The 23,391-nt window shown below is 46.2% G+C and overlaps 3 protein-coding genes across 3 annotated transcripts in view; all 3 read left to right on the forward strand.

Moving 5' to 3' along the window:
• LOC126558569 (annexin B10-like) overlaps positions 1-23,391 on the forward strand; it is a 292,795-nt gene that overhangs the window by 225,218 nt on the left and 44,186 nt on the right. The window lies entirely within an intron of this gene.
• Positions 1-23,391, forward strand: part of LOC126557740 (regulator of G-protein signaling 7-like) — a 279,291-nt gene that overhangs the window by 201,008 nt on the left and 54,892 nt on the right. The window lies entirely within an intron of this gene.
• Positions 117-21,499, forward strand: LOC126556679 (uncharacterized). The gene is made up of 7 exons (XM_050212096.1): positions 117-317; positions 16,456-16,884; positions 16,957-17,847; positions 17,917-18,135; positions 18,208-19,809; positions 19,879-20,430; positions 20,499-21,499. The coding sequence occupies exons 1-7, from the start codon at positions 164-166 to the stop codon at positions 21,497-21,499; spliced, it is 4,848 nt and encodes a 1,615-aa protein (XP_050068053.1). The 5' UTR covers positions 117-163.

Genomic DNA, 23,391 nt, shown 5'->3' on the forward strand with positions numbered 1-23,391 from the left:
ATTGCTCTGATGGTGTTCTGATTTTCCGACATGAAACTCTATCTCGTGTGCCAGATAACGCACTGTACTGTACTAACATTATGGTTTGCTTTCTTTTTCTTCTGTTCCACCAGTTACCTGACCCAAGGACCGGAGCGAACGGGAGCTCGATGTGCAGAGAAGGATGAAGTTGATCGATCGACTGCTGGACAAATGCTTCCAACGCCACGGGGCCCTGGTGCTTATCGTGGCTGGACTGCTGTGTCTCCAGATTACCACTAGTGATAGTACACCATTAGACGATAGCAATAGTAATAGTGGCAGTATTAGTAGTAGTGGTAAGTAATGCTTCTATCCCATATACAATCAACAACGATTGGCTCCATGTCATATGATAAGATGCTGTTTTTTTTTTTATACAACGATGCGGCACATTTCCAGAGAACGATTATCACTTTTACTTTTCTACAAACAAAATAATATTTGCGTAATGCACGTTAATCCTTCAGCAGGCTCTCGTCTAATTCAGCGAAAGGCTTCATACGAAAACAACACACACCAAGAAAAAAAACCATTTCCCAACCAATTCCATATCTGTGTAGCACTTAACAATCAGCATCCATCAATTCACCTTTGGCAATTCGGAACATTGGCAGCGGGAGTAACAATGTGGAAGCAAATTGAATTGAAGTTTATCTGATTTGTTTGCCGGTTTGTTTGAATCGTTTCGCTTTTCGCGATGCCTAGCGTCTACAAAATTTGGTACAAAACAATGCCCCAATGTCGTAACTGTTCGACGAGCTCGAGGAACCACATCAAGGAACCACCCCAGTGTTACGCCTTGTGACTCACCCGGCAATGATAAGGCGCCACCATTACGTTGCAGTAACGGTGCGGCGGCAGCCATTTACAGGAAATGGCGTGCAAAGCGGAAACATCCCTCGAAATACGTTAGGAACTCGCAAGCTTTATCTCATCTTTTTTAGCTGTGTGTATCAGTGTATGTGTTGTGGTTTTGTTTTTTTGATGAAGCATTTTTTGAGGCTTTTGTGGTAAAATGTAATTGACGATACGCATCGCTTGGTTTGCGATAAACGGAAACGCTACCGAGACAAAGTCTCCGGCCCCCCGTGTAAAAGCTTCGGCTCACGGTTACTCAAGTTCGCACCGAATGCCGTTAAATGCTGGAAAAGTTTTTATGTCACTTTCGGTTGTCCTTGTTTTATTTTTTCTATTTTTTTTTTTGAAGACTAGCAGTCTTTCCACAAAGCCAAAAGTACACTAATGAGTTCTGGAAAGTCACAAACCGAATTTTCCATCGTATTGTGCGCACCGTTTTCACTGTTGCTGGTAGTCGCCAACCTAATGGGATCTTTTTGGCACAAAGTTTTGCTGCCCGTTCTAGGCCGTAAGGGCATCTTGGAGAATAACAATTTATCAGATCATAAACACAAACTTTCGGTGCTTCGTCTACAGTTGAGCGGCACAAATTGTTCGTTCGGGCAAAGTTTGTTCTTTAGCGGCAAGTATTTTCTTTTTCTATGACTAAAGCAAAGCATAACGTTATTAGAATTTCGAAGCTTATTGTCGTTGGTGGCATGGATCGATGAAAAGCAATTACCAAGAAGATACCGACTGGTGAGTGGAATTTGATCGTTTCCTTCTGTTCACCTCGAGCATGCTTTTTAAGTAAACTGAATACTACAGTTTAAAAACTTTTTAAGTATTTTCAACAACAGCCTGAGCAAGTAAAAGTTCACGGCCTTAAAATTGATTTAAATTAAAATTGATCGACAAGCCGTTTCATTTAAGATGTTAATTTATATTTAATTATTTTGAAAATGTAAAATTCAACAAACATCCTCTTTTGTCGCAATGAAATTATTATTAATATTGTAAACGCGAGTGTATAGCTTGACCTTGTCAAGTATAGCTAGTTACCTTGTTCTTGTGTGTCACTTTGACGTTTAAAAATATGACAGGTCAGATGTATGATTTGTGAGCGATCAAGCAGGACGTGTAAGCTTTGTGTTGAATCCTGCCGTATCCTGCCGGTCTTTGTTACCATCAGGATGTCCGGTTCTCCGTAAAGCTCAGGTAGCTCATGCGACGTGACGCTCAAACACGCCAAGAGCGTTTGCATCATCCGCTCGGATGGTCCAAGACTCGTGGCCATATAGGACCCAGATCCTCAGAACCATTTGTGCCAAGTAGATTCTCAGAAAGTCGATCATGCTCATCTTACATTTAACAAGATTATAGTAAACGAGAACCGTGGGACCGTGCTTCCCTTAGATGTTTCTAGGCTGCCGGAGCTTATACTTTTATTCGTTGAATAAGCGCAACTTTAGCTCACGATGCATACACAATTAGACGATATTGTTGTTTTACTCATCACTGTCCTTATAGTGTATAACAAAGAAATATGTAGCGCATGATACATACCGGGAAAAACCTTTACATACAACTAATATTAATTAAGTGTGAAGCAGTATTAGCTTGTTGTGCGAAAACAAAACGCGTGAACACATAAAATACGGCCCAATGGCATCACTTAAAAGCTCGTAAACATCAACAATTCCCGGTAACAGCATAGACCAGCAGCAGTTCGGAACGTTGCGTTGCACGGCGTTATTCAACCATGACGTGCTACTGCCTTGGCATGCTTTCGAGCTTGACCGAAAGGAGGTGAGTGCCGTTAGAAGTCATATAAACTAGACCCTCTTGCTCTTCTTCAATTTGTGCCCTTTCAGCTAACGAAATGGAACCTTGATCGGTTTCTCGATCGAATATCCTGATGTTCAGTCAACCGCACCATGTAGAGATAAAAATTGACCAAATATCAACCATGAAGAGAGCTGACCAAGTCATGCATTACAACCAAAAAAAAAAAAAAAAAACACCTAGATAAAGAGTGGGGAAAACTCGTGCCAAGTGGAAAGACATCAAAAACACATCGGAAATCCGGAAGTGACGCTGTCGGTCGGTGCCAAAGTACTATGAGCGAAACAAAACAGAACCCGTTTCGGTATACGTCAAGGTCCGGTTTGAGCGATGAGATTCGATTTCTTCGATGATTCCGTTCGAGGGTGAAAGTGAACCCGTGCGCACCTCGGGGAGAAAGTTGGATGTGTCCCGTTGGATCCGTTTCTTCTTCAATCACTATTGCTTTCTCCCGTTCGTTCGCCACGAACGCTCCCCCTGTTGGTGTTCGAGTGCTGATTCAGCAGAAGTAAAGAGGAGAGCCATAACAGCAATAAAAAAAAACGACAACGATGTATAGGGATCGTTCACTACACGCTGAGCTTGTGATGCATGCATACGTATGAAGTGTACATCCCGTACTGCATGCTGCATGTACATACCACCACCAATGCCTTTGCAATTGATAATGTACAAAACATATAGCAAAACAACAACAAAAATTCACTCACAGTGTGACTTCCTCCACGAGACGTGTCTCTTTCTCCCCAAAGGCCAAATACTGTGAACATTCGTTTTCTACTACCAAACACCATTCGTTTCTGTTTGTACTGTTCAATCTCCACAAGTAACACAAGGCAAGGAGGCACTTTCTCCTTACATCTGCCGTACTTGCACACGTTTTGACCTCGATCGATTGTATGCTAATATGACACACCACTCCACACCCTGCAGGAACCCGGCGACTTTCGAGCCCAGCTCCAGGTAGTAGGGAAAAAGGGGAACCCACATTGCCTTTGCATAGATAACAGCTGGACAGCACCGTGGCCCATTAGTAAGCGCCACAGAGTCTGCCATAAATCTTAGCCACACCGGCATAGGCACTGGACGGCCAAGTGTTTTCCATTGAGAACGAAGACGACGAAGACGTAGATTTAGCCAAAGGTAAAAACTTTCGCAACAATTCGCAATAATAGCACGCAATGGAACTCGGTCACACTATGTGTGTGTGTGTGTGTGTGTGTGTCACGCCATCCATCCAATGGTCAGACCGAAACCGAAAAGAAATTAGTGACTTTATTCTTGTTTTACGTTTGTTTTTTTTTCGTTTTCTCCTGCAACGATTAAAAACTGTAACGCTACTAACTTTTCCCGCGGAAGGATGGAAAGGAAAATAGATGTATTAAAGAGAGCTTTTAGTCGGAACTGTGATACCGGTTCAAACTATCGTCAGGCCCCGTGTGGTGGTGGGTTCGTCGCTTGCTCCCGTTTTGTTTTTTTGCTGCCCGCGTAAAGTCACTGAGGTGTAAAAAAATGAACCCAGCAGCAGCCTTTCGTGGAAATGGTTAGCAAGAAAATATGCCACAATGTCGACAATCAGCTGAACTATTGTTTAATGGCCACGTGTGCGTGTGTGTGTGTGTGTCTGAGTGATTGTTTTAATAGCACCGCTGTTTACAATCGGTTTTACTAGACCGTCTCGGTATCGACATTGAGACGGCCTCGTTCCCATCAAACCACACCGCCATCCACCGATCTTTTCCACACGTGCGGCAATTGTACGCTACCCATTTTCCAAATTGGGCCACTCTGACGCGTCAAGAATCCTCGCATGGTCAAATCCGCTATCGAGGTCAGTCCGGAAAGCGCGCCCCAACCGCAAAACCACAACAGCTCAACATCACGAAACCCCCTTGGGGGAGGATATCGAGGACCATTTCACTAATCAATCGGTGAGACGAAGCGGGACGATTTTTTATATAGTATACATTTTTGTCGGCGAATTAGTAGTGGATGTATCATGCTTATTGCTCCAGCAGCACACACGCGGAAGCTTACGGTCGATCCGAAACGATTGCCGGGGTTCGAGTTTGTCGTGCCGTTCCGCTACTAAGAGTGATTGATTATTGGCGATTGGCGACATGAAGCTGGACCGGACCAGCAGAATGGTTCACAAAGGCGAAGGCTGAAATATTATATAGGGTTTTCCGCCTGTGGCCAACCAAGCGGTGCAAAAGAAACATCAAATCGCTTTTCTCTGCCGACGACGAAATGGGGTGAAATTATTGGACAGTGCTTGCGCCGAGACATCATTGTTGTGATGTTTTATAATACTCTTAGCGCTTGCCTATTTTCCACTCCACGTGACGCTGACCTAGTTTTGGTAGTAGAAAAAGAGGAAGAAGAGAATTGCTTTTTAAATTGCGGATTTGCCATCTTTTCGCGTATGACTTACAAACGGAGTCATTGATGATTGAAGAAATGATGTCGGCATTCGAAGTATTTTTCATACATCCAGTGGGCAAATTTTGCTGATTTTTGAAAAAGAAAATTCACAGTTATCGTTTTAAGTGATACGGCTTAAAAACCGGCTATTTTACGAGATCTTGTAAACTGCCACCAAATAAATCTTGTAATCTTGTATTCAAATTATGATTTGTCACTAGATTTGTAACCTAAAAGAACTCAGAAATCGTTTGTTGCTTGTTTTGTGTGCTTTTCTTGGCTTAACGACCTACTAGATCGCACCTGCCATCAAACGGTGACCTACTGTGCTTGCCTGATACCGCTTACTTCGAACGTCAGTCCTAATTACGAGGAATGGTTCGAGATAGGATTCGTACCCCAGTGCTGCCTTGTGAAGAGTCGCATCGCTGTCGCCACTTAAACCGGACCACCCAAAATGGTTTCTTTACATTTTAAACTAAACTATTGCTGTCTTTCATTTGCTATAATTTATTCATCTGCTATTCTTGCTACCACATATTGTTGAAATGCTTGAGTAAATTGGCAACAGTCTTTACATGGGTTCATTCACCGATACGAGCTCATCCGGATTGGCAAACGGCGAAACGTCGTACTCTTCTTGTAAAGTTGGAAAAGAAAATTTGCCTATCTTAAATTGCCCATGATCATGAGCAAAATTTTTCCTCAGAAATAGCAAGAGGAAAAAAACAGATATCTCCAATTAACTGTCTATTATTAACATCATCGTGCAATCGTGCAAACAGCTTCCGCTTTGATGGTTTCCGGGCCTGACGAGCATGCCCGGTCGAAACAGACTTTCAGTTTCGGTGAAATTAAACACACGTTAACGGATCGAACGGTTCTGGTAATTTGAGTGTGCGTGAGGCGCACGGTGTGATGAAAGCGAAACGTCGTACTGCTGGTCAGACTTCGAACAAGACTAGTATTGGGAATGGGAAAGATCTGGTCCCCACCGTGGCAACTCCCATGCTACTAGACATCAATCGCATACATACTAACCGCCGATAGAAAAAGGTACATGCGGGTGAATACTAATCGCGCGGCAAAATTCATCATAAAGGCAACACACGCTATGCGAAACGCTCGCAAACGTCAAACGTTTCTCGACCTTGGCTTGTGTTGCCCCGTAAAGGAGGGAAAACCATTATTTCGAGTAGTGTAAGGGCCCCACGGACGGTACACGCCAAACAATCGCGTGGCCATTTGTTTGTGTGTGCTCACTGTTTTATTATTATTTTGCGTTCGTAATTAACACTCCGCTTCCTGGGCGTCGGGAATCGTGTTGCAATTGGCTCCAACTCCAACTGGGGTGTGAGGGGTCATAGAAACTGAAAGGGAGAAGCAAAATAACTTATGACACCGTGGCATGCACGGTGCGGACGCCCTCCTGCATGAAACCGTTTCGTCCAAGGACCCTTCAAGTAATGATGGAAAATTAAAAACACTTCTAAATGGTTGTCGACGTCGTCGTCCGCGCGACGGTTGAATGCGTTTGGGATTTTCCATACTTTGTACGTTGTGTTCCACTGCCATTCCACTGCACAATGGCTTATCGCGTTGGAATAAATAGGAATAAAAGACGAGGTAAAGTGCACTTGATTGTTGTTGCATCCATTTCCCAGGAATAAGGAAACTTGGTTGGTTTAGTTTTATAGCGTTTCAACTGCAACGCCAGCAATAGTGGGACTCTGTGCTTTAGTAACTTACTTACGGAAATATAAATTGCTTACGAAATGCAGTATACAGTATAACAATTTATAGATAATATTTGCGTTGCACATCATTAACACAAAATTAACAAGAATTCGATGTTATTTTTCCACAGTTCAACAGTTTCCGTGCAAAACCCATTCGCTTGATCAACTGTTTTCAATTGACGCTTCGTACGTTTGAATTACAATTCACCGTGTATGTGTGTGTGTGTTTTTTTTAAATTGCCACTCCAAATGAATTGCTCCCTCCCATGAACGTCTGTAACGACGGTGCAGTACGCAATCAACAATTGCTGTAAAAATGTCACCCTTCCAGATCCTTCCAAAAGGCATGGGGGACGACGGCAGTTTGGTGGGTAACACTGGGTGAGGAGGCATTTTTTTAATTATCACACCACATTCCGATCCGTTACAAGGGCTGACCATCCCATCACGCTACTGTCTAACGCTGCATTCCAAGGGCCTCTGTAGTGTATGGGGTGTGGTTTCTTGGTCTCTTTTTTTTTTTGCTTTCCTACGGTTCCCATCCTTCATCAGCCGAATATGGCTATCAGTCACGATAGGATGGATTTTGTAATTTTCGAAGGGCGGCCTCCACTACCCCTCGCTCGAAGAATGATAATAAATAACTGCGCGCAGCGATCGATGTGCCAAAATTAAAATGCAAACCTCCACTTTGGTTCACAAATTAGCCTTAATATCTTGGAAACGGTGGAATGCTTTTTGTCACCCCATCGATCACCGAATGCAGCGATGCGCAACGGATGACATCAACCTGACTCTGTCGAATTCCTTAACATACAGCACTCGGTCGCCTCCCCCACCAGAGGCATTTGTTTCTGCGCGTTATGAAATCATCGGGTCGGCTTTTTTTTTCTATTCGTTTCCTTTCGCTAGCCAACACGCTTCCCTCCTGAGTTTAGGCGATTCGCGCAATCGAAACGTGTTGGCAAGCCGGGGCCGCCCTGGCTGGAGTTGTGTCGCGTCAATCAACGACAACATTACGCAACAACTGCGAGACCATTTCGCGAGACAAGCCATGTGTGTGTGTGTGTGTGTGGGTTGGTCGGTTGTGGCATCATCCAACAACAGGAACTGAGAGAAAATGAGTCGGAATTACTCAGGGCTATAACTGGTTGTTTCTTTGTTGTTAAGATAAAATGTGTGATTTAGGATGGGATGCCGCAGATTTAGTAACTACCATAAATGTAAATATAGTGTACGAGCAAACAAGTCAAAGTAATGAAGTCCTCTTTTATAAAACCACAATAGCATTTAGTTTATTTATTTTATTTATTTTAGATTAATATTTTGTCTGCCTCATGGGCTACACAAAAATTGTCTTAATACCTAAGGATGGTGAGGGGGACAATAGGGGGATTGAAAAAATTGCACACGACACTAACGAGGATGCAAGGAAGAGGAGTCACGTAGACGAGAACGAAAATGGGACACGGAGACATTGTAGTCGAACAGGTGGTACGCGTTGTTGAAGACCGATAGCGCTCTTAAAAAAGGTTCGTTTGAACCGTTTCGCGTATGGCGGGACGGGATGTGTAAGGGAGGTCTATCGCGTAGACGGCGGGATGGGGCATAAAAGGGGATGGCTGACAGAAGAGATGGAACATCCAGATCATTGGAGAGGAGACTTGCGATAAAGCATGATCGGAGGTGGGAGTGACGAGCTTCAATAGAGTCCAGCCCAAGAAGCCGACAGCGAACAGGATAGAATGGAGGGGTCAGTTGATAACCTTTTGCATCCTGCAACCTTCTCCAGCCTGGCCATTGCAGTCGAGCCTGGGGGAGACCAGACAACGGTGGCGTAGTCCAAGGTGGATCGGATCCAGCAACAAAACAAAGCCTTCAGGCATAAGCGGTCTCTAAGTTCTGAGGACAGTCTAACAATCAGACCCAGAGCTTTATTGGACTTGGCCACAACATGATCAACATGTACGTTAAAAGAGAGAGTCTCGTCCAGCCACACTCCCAAGTCTTTCACGGAAGTTACTCGACCTATGGCGGTGTCATGAAGGGTGTAGTTGTGATGGATCTTAGAAGATCTCCCAAACGAAATAACACAACATTTATCAAGACACAGATTAAGGCCATTGTTAAGACACCACACTGAGAAGGTATTAAGGGCATCTTGAAGGAGACAACAAAAATATGAGTGGGCTAAGGACACTCCCTTGAGGAACCCCAGAAGGATCTTCAAAGGAGTCGGAAAAACAGGACAACACTTTAACTTTATACGATCTGCCTTGAAGATATGAGCCAAACCAGGACGCAGCTGACCCCCGACACCAAGCTTTGCAAGTTTGGACATCAGAAGATCAAGCGGTATGCTATCGAAGGCTGCTCTAAAATCCGTGTATATGACGTCGGTTTGACAACCGGACGCCATATTCACAAAGGCAGCGGAAACAAGACACATAACGTTGGATGAAGTAGTGCGTTTGGGAATGAAGCCATGTTGATGAGGGGATAGGAGGGGGATAATAACAGGAAGAATGGAGGAGTGAACTATAGCTTCCAAGACTTTAGATGGGGAACAGAGCAAGGAAATATCACGATAATTGGAGCATACTGAACGGTCACCCTTTGTATGTTTAAGGATCAGCCAAGCACACTTCCAAATTCTCGGAAAGGCGCCTTCCTGAAACGATCTGGTAAAGATACGAGACAAGAGGGGGGCAAAGAAGGAAGCACACTTTTTTAGGACAGACGACGGAAGGCCGTCTGGGCCAGGAGAGTAAGACATTTTGAGGTTAGCAAGGGAAGACAGGACATTATTGGTGTTTATAGGAACATTCTCCCTCATGGAACATGAGGGAGAAGATGTCACGAGGAGTGTATAACAGACCATCAGCCAAAGACATTGTACGGTTGCGAGGGTCGACAAACACACTGGAGAAGTGTTAGGCGAAAAGATGGCATTGTTCGGCGATGGAGGAGGCAGTATCATCGTTTAAGGATATCGTAGAAGGGATGCCATGTTGTTTGCGGCGCGAGTTCATGGAACGCCAGAAAGATCTAGGGTCGGAAGAGAAACGATCTTGCAATCTTACTACATAAGATGCGTAGCGCCACCGATTGTAAGCTCGGTAGGCACCAGCTGCATATTTATAAATGCGAAAGGTGATAGGGTTACTGTTGCGGCGATGGTTACGAAGCGCTCTGTTTTTATCGGTCTTCCAAACTCGTAGTGTCCTATTAGACCACGGAGGGCAGGGAGGGGATTTAAGGGAAGGACATTTGAATCCCACATGCTCATGTTGGCCAGCTCTTTTAAAGAGCACGTGGTCGAGACCTGGCCCGGTCAACAATAGATCCCCAGGAAACTCGATCCCTGGCTGGAGCTTCCCATCCATGTAGGCACCTGATCTCCGATAGGTCACCCTTCACCTGATCCAGCCAACAAACTCGCTGTGCTGCGTCCGGCATCCTCATAACATGCCCCAGCCATCGTATCCTGTCGGTCTTTGCTAAAGTCAGGATGTCCGGATTTCCGTATAGCTCAGCAAGTTCGTGGTTCATCCTTCTTCTCCACACTCCATGCTCGAACACAAAGATAGTCCGGAGAATGCGACGCTCAAATAGATGGTCCAACACTCGTGGCCATGTAGGACCCCCGGGCGAATCAGTGTGCGATATGTGTCACATTTCGTGCGGTCTCGAAGTCTTCTGAATCTCAGCAGACGGTTGAGCCCGTAGTAGGCACGATTCCCCAGAACAATGCGTCTCCGGATTTCGCTGCTGATATCGTTATCCGAAGTTACAACAGTCCCAAGATGCCTCAGACCCCGTTGAGATTCGAACGATTCCGACAGCATGCTCGAAACTCTCACCTTGCACTGCACCCCGTCCATAGTGGCCTTTAGCAGCCGTACCAGCTTCCCAGGGAAACCGTACTGCTGCATGGTGTTCCATAGTTCAGTCCGATCTATGGTATCGTAGGCCGCCTTGAAATTGATAAACAGGTGGTGCGTAGGGATCTGGTGCTCTCGGCACTTCTGGAGGATCTGCCGAAGAGTGAAGATTTGGTCGGGGGTGGAGTTGCCTCCAACAAACCCCGCTTGGTAGCTGCCGACGAAATCTGTAACAAGGGGGGGGGCAAGTCTGCAGAACAACATCTGGGACAGGGTCTTATAGGCGGTATTAAGGACTGAAATGGCACGATAGTTCGAGCATTCCAGTCTGTCGCCCTTTTTGTAGACTGGGTGAATGACTCCCAGTTTCCACTCCTCCGGCAACTGATGCATTTCGACGGTAAGCCTCTCCGGACCCATCTTGAAGAGCTCGGCCGCCAGTCCATCACTACCAACAGCCTTGTGGCTTTTAAGCTACTTGATGGCGCTGGCCCCTCATCCAGATGGGGGCGCACTTCGTCTTCTGCACTATTGCTCTCACTGATGTTGTTGTTGCTGCTGTTGGCTTGTTCTGCTACTTGCATCAAACTCTCCTGTCCGTCTGCGTCCCGACACATCGCGGTTTTAGGAGCAAATTCACTCCGTGCCTTCAACCTCCTGTAAAACGAATGGGCGTCCCCCGACTGAGAGAGCTGCTCCACCAGCTTTTCGTCTGACTCTTAAAAACCTCTGTCTCCTCAGTCGTTTGTAGTTTTTCACGTTCTGACGGGTTTCATGCTGAAGCATGAGGGCGCGTGCTGCAATCTTCTCGGATAGTGCACGAGTGCACTCTTCGTCGAACCATTCCTTTCGCTGTCTGCGTGGCCAATTTTCATTTCGTATGAATCCTACATCCGAGAAGCAATCTTCCACGCTAAAGACGCATGATACAAGTCCTGCCAAGAGCTAGGATTGAGCTTAAACAATGACATTTTTATTGTAAAAAAATGCCGCTCAAAACTTTGCACATCAGTTCTTGTGTAGGCCATCATTCTGTTGAATGACAAATATCTTATCGAAAATAGAAAATCTAAAAAAAATTAACGAACTGCAGCCCAGCAGATCATGTCTCATCAAACGTGAGTACTGTTCCATTAGCACCAGTTTTGAATTTAATTTGATCTTCGTTAAGTGCTGATGTTCGCTAAAGGTTGATCAACGGTTTCAGAGAGTGACCCAGATCTCGACCGAAAAGATTCGCAGTTTGTTCCTTTTTTTTTGAACCTTAGTCCTGACTTTCTCGCCCTTTCGACCTCCCACTCCTCCATTCATACATCTCTTAATTTGGGCCACTTACCGACAAAAACTTCTCAAAAATTGCTTACCAGCATCTTAAAGCTAAAGCACAGTTCGACTCTAATTTTAAACGAGAACGTAGTCAAGTAAGAAGGGATAAAGAAAACGCATGGTAAGCATATTACCCTGACGATTATGGTTTGAACTTATACATATAAATTGGTCTATGTTTTTGATTACTCCAATCGGCGCCTTGTTTTGCTTGTTGGAATTTTGAACATTTTTTATCCTTACAGCTTCCAGAGCGGCATAGCTATGGCAGTTATGATTTGATGTGGTTCTTTGAACACTCAATCATGCTATTCCCAGGGGAAATGGGAAACTAGTAAGATATATATGGTTTTACTTTAAACCATCACCCAATTCATCTGGGAAAGTTTCCAACCTGCTGTTGTGAAGAACTTTTCCCACCACCACCACAAACCACTGAGCTATAGCGTCCCCGAAATGCGCATTGTTTGACTGCGAGATCTCACTATCGTGTGTCGTAGGTGCAAGTCTCGCCGTGACAGGAATAAATGTGTAATTGAATTTCTTCAAGGTAAAGGACAACTTTTCATCCCATTTGGTTTCACCCATTTCACCCAGATTGTAAGCTCCCAAACTTCATATTGCTTTGGTAAAACTTAGTCCAACGATACACACCGAACAAGCTGTTGGCAGTTGTGGGACAAATACACTGCCGAGATTTTCCGACAACACAATGGCAAAACTTTGGAACAATACTCAACTACCTCAAGTGAGCAGTAAAGAACGTTCTGCACATTGCTGCAACCCATTTTGTCACGCTACGAGTTTCGCCACTTCATGGAAGCTGGGCGGACGGAGCGTCGTGGGTCCATCGAAAAGATAAACAAACATGTTCCATCCTTTTGCAGGCAAAGTACACATATTTATGCTCAGTTCAAATCACTTTCGTTGTTAAAAATTCGTCCTCCACCGGTTGGTGCGGCAGCTTTTGTTCGACAGCATCGTAAAATAGTGATAACATTTACATCACATCCCATAACCATGAAAAATGTCGTCAAAAGCTTGAAGGATCCTCCGCCATACCTTTATCCACCTTGGACCCTGGCAGATGAGTTTCATGTAAAGTGAGCCACCTAAACCCAGTGGATGTGGGAAATTGACGTGTGCCCATTGCTTGCGAAGACAAAGCCGCCATTCTCGTTGCTCTCGGAGCTTATTACTTTTCTTCGTACCAGTTTTGCTTTCTACCCATTTTACGTTGTATCCCATAACTTCCCATGAGCGCTTGTCATTGTTGCCGTCCTTCTAAACCTTGTCGGTGTGGGAGTGTGGATGAAGGAAAGTGATTTTGGAGTTTTTCATTTCCATTTTTTCCGCAAGGCTTCACAAGGGCAAAAGAAGAAAAAAAAACACTTTAAATATGAGTTTGTGTATGACTTAAGCTCATTATGGAATCATGTTAGAAAATTGTACCAAAGTAGCATCAGAAGGCTTAAACTTTTTCCAAACTTTCCTTCCAAATTAGCCTTCGATCTATGAAGGTAGCACTCCAGTTCTTTTGTGCGTTTGGAGGGTTTTGGTTTGATTTTGCTTGAAAAAACGAAAACAACTTCACCCTCCCCACAAGTTAGTACTACAACTTTAACGATCATCATCAGTTCTGTTCTGGAAGAGTACACCAAACACACCACACAACACACTCATCGCTCGACACTCATCCCAGCCGGAAGAGTGGCCGGCACGACAACAAACGTTCATCACGCTGAGCATAAACTGAAACTCCACTTAGTTGGCAATTTTAGATTTTCACAACAAAATTAACGCCCCACACCCCTTTCTGGCACTCGGAGCAGCAAGTCGCAGAGCTTTACCCCGGTCGTCGACATCCACTTTTCCCAGGCATCTGTGGCCACCGAGCTGGCCGACCGGCTGTATAGCTGCTAGTAGGATAATCGTTGCACTTTCGCTAACATCATTCACGGCACCCTCGGACCAACTTGAGCTGCTAGCGAGGGTGCGGACAACCGGTCAACATTGACCACCGGCCACAAAGTGTACTTTCCATTTTTAGAGACCGAAAGAGTGCGATCGTAAACCTAGTCGGGTGGAAGTTGATGGCGATGCTTTGGCGCCCATGGCCAATGTTTCGAGCTTTTATTCGTTCACCTTTTTTCTATTACTGGATGCAGGAAAGAAAGTAATCACATTATCTGTGTATTTGTGGCTGTGAAAGGCGTGCAGTCGTTGTTGTGCAATGGAAAAGTGCAGGGTATGCAAGTGAGGATTGTTTTTTTTCTCTCTCCCCTTTTTGTAGGTGTAACGGTGAGGCTTGAATCTTTGTTTCATAAGATACTTTATTTTTGGCCACTAACCAGTTCGGTCGCATTTTGACTCCAGTGCTCCAGTTGCAGGCTGGTTTTGATGTGAAGTGGTTGACCGACTTCAATGCTCCGTACTAGAGAACTGTGTTTAAATCATGCAAAGCCATTTATTTGAAAGCGAGACAAAAAAAAAGGGATGTTATTTGAAATCGGACACTTTTTTGGCAAACGATTTATCGTTTATCGATGTCAAGAGGTAGCTCTTCAGTCCTTAAATAGGTTGAAACTCGAACTCTCACGTGGTCGGGATTAACTGCACGCCTCTGTATGAAACAGGAGCTTCATATTCACTTTTAGAGTTTTAATATCCCGTCCTTGAAAAGGTCAGTAATATTATGCCCGTCATACAAGGTGTTTGAATCACTAACCCAAGCTGCTCCTCGATCAAGCTGCTCCTCGATTGAACTGTTTTTCACGTGTTTCTTGATGAGTATTGATTCTTTCGCTGAGGATAACTTCCATTTCATCGTCCAAACCTCCTTAACTGAAAAAATAAAACTACTTACACTACTTGTTCATTGAAATCATTACATTTAGTTTAATACATTGTTCATTAATTTCTTACCAGTTAACAGTATTCGATGCTAAAAACTTTTGCTATAATTTATCAAGATGGTTTGTTTAAATGGAAAAGAATCACAAAATTACTGGTTACTCAAGGCTGGAAAATTAAATTATTTCCCTGTATTTAACATGCCATGAATTGTTTTGTGCACAACTCATGTCATGATTTACACCAAATGCTTCATTCCGCCCTGTTCCGGCATTGGCTGGCTGAATGTTCAAGAATTCACTTGTTTCAAACTCATCCATCAACGGCAATGCAAATGCAATTTGGTTGGTTCCCACCGGGGACCGGCAATTTGACGTTCCAGAATCCAGTTCGCATTCTGCTACTAGTTAACAAAGCATGGTATTGGTGGTGGTGATGATGATGGCAAAAGTCAGCACCCAGAAGATCTGCATATTCTACCAACGTGCCATAGACACCGGTAAAGTCGTTCGTTTGTAATATCTGCCGAACTTTAACACCACACTGTACTTGCCCCTGCTTTGAATGCCACCTTTGGCTGTGGCAGCAAAACAAGCGGTGAGCAACGGAGCGTTTCATTTAGCGTCGCATATTCACCACATTCCTGCTTGCCGGGTGGTGACGATACCGAAAGACCTTCGCGCGAACCAACTAGCAGGTTTTGTCAATCGTAGATTTATGCAAATTATCCACACCACCCAGATGTCTTGGGTTCCCGCCTGCTCAAGGCTGCCGACGGAGCGCGTCTTCACGGTGTGGCAAAACTTTAGACAACAGCATGCACAAGACACGCCGATGCGCACTGGCAAACGAGGGGACTATAATAACTGACGATGCCGAAGAAGTGCTTCAGGACGTTCCGGGTTTGGGTAGAATTCACCTTGAATAAAGTTTTGTGCCGTGTGCCCGACTGCTAACCAGTAGCACAAATACAGTGTCCGTATCGCATCGGCACCGTACAGCGTACACGGGGTGGTGTCAAATATGCTCACCATCCTTGCAACGACGCGCACTTGGACGACCGATCAGCCGGCCGGTTTTGGGTGCAGTCAGTTTTGCAACGGTGAATGGAATCGACCCGCAGGACATTGAAGCAAACCAAACCTGTTTCGCACCGAAACCAGCCCACCCGAAAGCGTTGGGGTCTCGGTTCGTCCAATTAGCTGATAATAATCGGGTGTCTGTTATGTCTGCTTGTGGCCCAACCGTAGCGTCGAGTCGAAATATGAGTGTTCTCGTGCTACAAAATTGATCACATGCTGTCGGGATGGACACCGTCGAGAGCGTATGCGAAGGATTGATGGTGTCGGGAACTCAGGCCGCAACGGTAGCATTTAAAACCACCTGGGAAAGAAAATAGGTTTTTCTCAGACATTATTTTTATGTTTTCAGAACTGGAAAATTGAATGCATTTTAAAAGTTTTAGCCATTGAAGTCACTCAACTAATCAAATTCTCACCGTTTTTTTGTTTTGTCCCTCTCAACAGAAACGCTAGAATTAACCGCATGTCAGCATCTGAGGCGAGCGGAGGCGCGTCGCGCCAAGTCATTAGGCGATAGTCTGCTGCAAACGGTTCGGATACCGCGCTGTACCGCGCTGGGGGACTTCGAACCGGTGCAATGTTCCAACGAGCTTAACGGAACCGAATGCTGGTGTGTGGACGAGTATGGCGTGGAGATTACGGGCAGTAGGCGTAGCCATGCGGACGACGTCAACTGCACCCGGGTGGATAACCACTGTCAGGCGTCCAGCTGCCGTATGTTCTGTCCGGCCGGTTTCGCAAAGGACCTGGCGTCCGGCTGTCCTGTGTGCCGCTGCCGTGATCCGTGCGAGGACATTCAATGTCCCCGGGGTCAACAATGTGAACCGCAGGAGGTTCAGTGCAAGACCGAACCCTGTCCACCGATTCCGACGTGTAAGTATGGAGATTCCTTCTACTTGGACCATTGAGTTGGTTAACCAATGTTTTTGCTATCTCTTCCCGCAGGTCGTAAAGCACGCAGTCTGAACGATCTGTGTCCAGCGGGACAACCGCTAGCGATCACCGGCACTATTCGTCCCTTCCTGTGTGGTACAGATCCGGGAAAACCTAGCTGCCCTCCGCTGTACCGCTGTTTGGTGCAGGGTGGTAACGATTATGGCGTATGCTGTCCGGCTTCGTTGCAATTCGAAAAGCCCGGTAGCTGCCCGCGGGCGAATGAGATCGAATCGACGGACAGTACGGGGTACTTGTGCGGAACACCCTGCAGCCACGATTTGGAATGTCCACAGATGCAAAAATGCTGTCAATCGGATGGGTGTGGACGGAATTGTCAACAGCCACACAATGTCACTGTTTGCCATCAGGCACGTATGCTCTCGGAGTTGCTATCGGTAAATGAGCGCGAGGGTCGTGGTTATGTGCCACAGTGCGATGGTCCCGGTGGAAGCTTCTCAACGCGCCAATGTTCCCGCAATGGGTTGGTGTGCTGGTGCGTGGATCCTAAATCAGGGAACAAAGTGAAGGGAACGATGGGAGCGGCTGCTTCCGTCAACTGTGAGGGTGTGGAGAATATGATCGGAGGTCGCAGTGGAGGACGAAGTGTGGATGGTGCTCAAACGCTCTGCGATCATAACATCTGTGCGGCGGTGTGTGAGTACGGTTTCAAGAATGATCACAACGGATGTCCCACGTGTGAGTGTTCGGAACCGTGTGAGGGATACCTTTGCCCAAGCGGATCGCACTGTGAGGTGGCTAAGGATCCGAAGTGTGAGGCGTACTCTGGGCTTTGCTCGTCCGAGCCAGTCTGCAAGCCGGATCTGGTGTATTCAAACCCATGCGAGATCGGAACACCACTAGCAGACAACATTACCGGTGAACTGTTGTTCTGTCATATGGGTAAGTAGTATCCAGCGATCACGTGTGATTTACGTTTTTTAAATTAACATTTCTGATTCCCTTTCCCAGATCGCCCGAGGAGTCGCGAATACCAAAGCCGTACCTTCTTCGACGATGACGAACAGGACGAGGAGGAAAACGGCCGCAAACGCTCGCTATCGAATACAATCATCTGTCCAATGGAGACGCATGAATGTCGTAAGCTTCACGGTGAATCCCGAAGTGTCTGCTGTCCTTTGGTGACCGAAGGTGAAGACGAAGAAGTGGCCGAAGAACGTCAACAAACGAGTAAGTAAAGCCATTGGCACATTTGATTATTACCCCACGATTACACCCACCGAATATACATTTGTTTTGCAGTGTGCGAATATTTGCGTGACTTCTCTGACCGTATGGAGGGTACGGTGGAAGGGATGGAATTAGCGCTACCCCCACCATCCTGTACCTCGGACGGAGGTTACCAGGCAATGCAGTGCGTCACCCGCAAAACTAAGGTCAAACTATCGGAACAGCGGAAGTATATCGAACAGAACAGCATTCGTCGGATGAGAAAACTTCTGGAAGACGCATCGGCCGCCGGTCATGCGCCCTCAACTACAACCACCTCCACATCGTCGACCACTCCCGAAGTAAGTTCTGCAAATCCACCGGTACGTGTGCGACGGGCTGCCAACCCTGGTCCTGACAGCACACTCAAACTTTTGCCAGTTAGTAGTGACGCGGAACAAATGATTGGTGGTGATGGTGCCATCGGAGGACTGTATGCAAGCATGCCCGGTTATCTGGCAGTGCAGGCACGCTCGGCCAAGATTATCGATTTCAACCGTCTCGAATCAAAGAACGGTAATGCGAATCTTGACAAGCCGGAGATTAAACCATCAACGTTGCTGAAACGACCGCTCGTCGTTCCAACCCTTCCCACTCCCGTGCAGGAACAGCTGGTGGAGGTCGAAATTGAGGAGTGCTGGTGTGTGGATGGCTTTGGTACGGAAATTCCCAAGACTCGGGGACTCAACGCAACTACCAAGAGCTGTGAGGCAATCCGAGAATCTCTCGGCTGTTTAGATCTGACGTGCCGAATGGGATGCGATTATGGGTTTGTGTTGGACTCGGACACACAGTGTCCTTCGTGCGAGTGTCGCGATCCGTGCGACAGTGTCAACTGTCCGGATGGGCAAGAATGTCGCTCCGTTGAGGTATCTTGCGAGGGAGAGTATTGTCCACCAGTACCGGCTTGCTTCCCCAAAAAGCCCGGTCAGTGTCCGTTCCTGGTGCCACCTGGTTCGGAGAACTCAGAATCGGACTCGTGCGAGTACGAATGCCGCACGGATGCACACTGTGACGGATCGAAACGTTGCTGTTCGAACGGTTGTGGGACGCAGTGTGTTGAGCCACAGCTAAAGACCGCTTGCCAGCATCTGCAAACGATTCAACTTCATCAAGCGTCCGAGCTGGGCATTCCCCCGAAACAGAAGTACATTGCACAGTGCGACATCGATGGCAGCTTCCGGACGATACAGTGCGGTCCGGGTAATGTGTGCTGGTGTGTGGATGAGTTCGGAAATGAAAAGAGTGGAACGCGCACCAACAATGGGCAACCGAACTGCGAGCTGTTCCCGAAAACGGAATGTCCACTGCTCAAATGTCGACCGTGTGAGTATGGGTACAAGATTGATGCGAACGGCTGCAAGACCTGCGAATGTCGTGATCCATGCGGAGAGATCTCGTGTCCTCGCGGGGAAGAATGTCAGCTTATACAGGTGGAATGCATTTCGGTACCGTGTCCAAAGATGCCAATTTGCGTGCCAATTCGAGAGTCGGTCTGTCCCGAAGGACTTCCGCTGCGTTCCAGTGGCCGTGAGATTGTGTGTGGACCGCAAACCGATGCGGACACGTGCCCATCGACACACATCTGCCAACTGAACCCGATCAGCAACCGTGGAGTTTGCTGTGGCAAGACAAGTAAGTGGTCAAATGAACCATTTTTTGAAGTTTCAGCGAATTTACGGACTTTCCGACGTTTCTTCCCAGGGGACGTTTGCTTTGAGTCGATCGATCAGAGCTGCCTCCAGGTGGCGGAACCGGGAGCAGAAAGTAACGAGTTGGACAGCATCACACGATGGCGCTTCAGCCCTCGGTTGAACAAATGCGTCCCAGTAACCCTCCCGCGCGGAGTATTCTGCCAGTCGAAGAATCTCTTCCACAGCGAACAGGCCTGTAACGGTGTTTGTCCGGTACTGTCCCAATGCGAACGGCTTCGTCTGAAGAACGCGATGGCTGCAAAACGAGCTGGACAACCAAACACCTGGTTCCAGCCACGCTGTGATCCGGAAACTGGCTTCTGGAGTCCTGTGCAGTGTTTGGGATCGATGGGAGCTACAACGGCCGAGGTTAGCGCAACAAATGGAACCAGTCAACAACAACCGAACATGGATGCGCCAGCCGCCGTTGGAGTATGCTGGTGTGCAGACAAGAAGGGGGCTCCGGTGAAGGGCTCGCTGACGAAAGGCTCCGAACCGAAGTGTAGCAGTCGACAGGCACGTCGTCGTGGTGACTCGATTGAAACGTCCTCCACCGATCCAGGTAAGTGTAGCAATAGCTGATCGTATGATCGATTGCATTAACGCGGCGCTACTTCTTCCCCTTTGCAGTGATGGAAGAACTGATCCGACAGATCACGTTCCTGGTGGACGAAAACAACTATCTAGCGGATGAGGAACTAGAACCAGTGCAGCCAGTATCTGTCGCCAGTGCCAACTATGCTCCAGAACCACGGTACATTGGATCGGTCTCATCTGCGACGGAGAAGGTCATCGAGCTGGCACGCACCGCCGAAAGTCGAAATTATATCAGTGACAACGGTGCCGAACCGATCGCAAAACGACTCAGTGCTTCGGCCACACGATGCCAAGCGCTACAAATGGCTGCCTCCTTCCCGGTGGCCTGTGATACGGTCGGATCATTCGAACCGATGCAATGCAACGGTGATACGTGTTGGTGTGTTGATGCGGCCGGTAATCAGCTACCCCTATCGAGCACCTTCAAGCGTGGCCAACGATCTTGTCTTTTCACACCGATCGACGTGGTTGAGATCGAATTGCGACTAAACAACATTCATCCGCAGCGTCCACTACTGCATGTGTATGAAACGCTTCGGACGGAACTGTCCATGCTCATAGGCAGCATTTATGACAACTATCGGGTGCAGGAAAGTGCCGATGGCAGCGTCACACTGAGGTTCGATCTGATCGAAAGCACCAAGGTGGACGATGCGTATGCCATCGAAGAAATGGTACGCGATGGATCGTTTGCACTGTATCATGGGCAGCTTGTAGCGGACATGACACAGTCTCGATTTGCCCATCGCATCTCGGTCGGTGTTCCACTGGCACAGCCATCGTCCGGCATTCCGGAAAACACCTTCCAGACGATCGTGTTCGTCCTGGCAACGGCTTCCGCCTTCCTGGTCGCCATCTTTGTCGTGTTTGTGATGCTGAAGCGTGGCCGTAGCAACAAGACGAAGCATTACACGAACGGGGACAAAATATTCGCCATCGGTGCGGACAAGTACGTTGACTACAGCTCCCCGATCTTTGTGCTCAGTGCCAACGATAGTAAATCAATCCAGCAGCAACAGGATCGTTCCGATTAGTCGCCAACTTTTGAAGACTAGTGATAAATCGGAACAATAGTAGGACCTTGAGGTTTTACACATGTCGATCCTCTTGCTCCAAGTTTCCGCTGCACACGGTGCAGCCTTTGCTCCGGCGTGCACCGGACACAGGGACGGTAGGATTGTTGCACACTGCTCCCCGACCCGATGCTGAAGGTTTCTCTTAACTTACGCGAATTCTACAACGGAAACGGAATTGCACATGTTGTTGATTTTATACTGTACATATGGTGGATGTTCTCTGAATCTCTTTCGCTACGTTACTGTGCAGCGATAATAGATAAGGGGAAGCTAATTGAAATACACTTCATCTTTGCAAAAACTTTCCGTTACCCGTACCGAAGAGCTTCCGATGATTTTAAACTGATTTACACATTCTTCAATCATAGTGTGTCCCTGCTTTTCTAGTTCATAACTGGTGTTTGTGTATCATGAAATTGCTTTTTTCTGTCGGTCCATGTCCAACAGTGAGATATTATTTCTATCGTTGGTGATTGCGAGGCTGGAGTGTAAATAAGATTGTTCAAGCAAATTAACTAGTTGCGATTGTCATCAATTTCTTTTTTGGCAATTGGCATGTCTGCAAGACTTTACTATAATTACCTAGAAGCGTGTAGATTCACAACCAGGGCTAAATTAGAAAAAAAATCAAATCGCATCAAACACAACGGTCCCCGGATAAGCATAGTACTTCTTTTTTAAGCATACACAAAACCCAACCACTAGTACGTAAAATGATACTATTTCCCTTTTCATTGTCTCATGGATGCCTTCTTTATGGCCAATGAGACGTAAATCATTACGATCAATCAATTATACATAGATTGAGGATTGCGTTCGATCCGCATTGTATTTCCTGGAACATTTGTGCAGCCCAGTTTGATGAACGATAAATGAGGCGGAATATGCTATTTATTTATTATTTCCCTCCCCCCCTTCTCCAGAACAGCAAATTTCCTTTTGTCCAGCAATTCCACCTCGTTTACTTATCTCTAGGAAGATTAGGCAGATTTTTCAAACATAAAATTGCTCACTGCCAGTTTGCATTGGTAACCGTAGCAGCATGAAACTGGCGAACGTCTGGTGCTCTTATTAGGCTTTTTTCCTTAAAGTACGTGGGGTGTGGTATCTTAAACTATCTTTCTTTGTTTCAAAAATTTGTACATAAGACCTCTACACTACAATCTGGTGATAAAAAATAAAAAGACATACATACACATACATAGCGACGGATCGTGAATGTTCGGTTAATTGTTTCCGAGCGCTGAAACCAAGGTAAACCCAACCGATCGATATTCTCCGTTATTGTGAACTGTTATTTTGTTTTGTTCGATAATGAAATAAAGAAGATCAGTATATATTGTATGTGTTTAATTAATTTCATGAATTTGAATGGTAAACGAATGAAAGTCGAACTACGAGTCCTTAGCAACGATACAACTGAGTGTCAAAAAGTTTTGTCATAAACTTCCATCAACTACATATTTGTTTATTTAATTTACAATTAATTATGACGGTACAATGCCGTATTGTCAATGTCATATCTTTGCTATAACAATCTCAGTTTCGAAACGTCGAAACTTCAACAACAATGCTGCACTGTTGGCACTACCGCAGCTGTCAAATACACATCCGCCTAAAAGGCACATGGTAAAATAAAGCGGGAGAGAAAACACGTGAAAGCACACGGTCTTGTCTACGTCTACAATTTATACTACAAATTTACAACAATTCTGGCGACGAGGATTAAGAAACTACGCGATTTATCGACTGTGTTTCCTCCATGGCACCCCCAACCGATCCTAATACTGGACCTCCCGCTGCCGGAACGCAAATTACGTTCACGTTCGAGCCGTTCAACCCTGCTACGT

The sequence above is a fragment of the Anopheles maculipalpis genome, chromosome 2RL (genome assembly GCF_943734695.1).
Source record: "Anopheles maculipalpis chromosome 2RL, idAnoMacuDA_375_x, whole genome shotgun sequence".
Taxonomy (NCBI): Eukaryota; Metazoa; Arthropoda; class Insecta; order Diptera; family Culicidae; genus Anopheles; species Anopheles maculipalpis.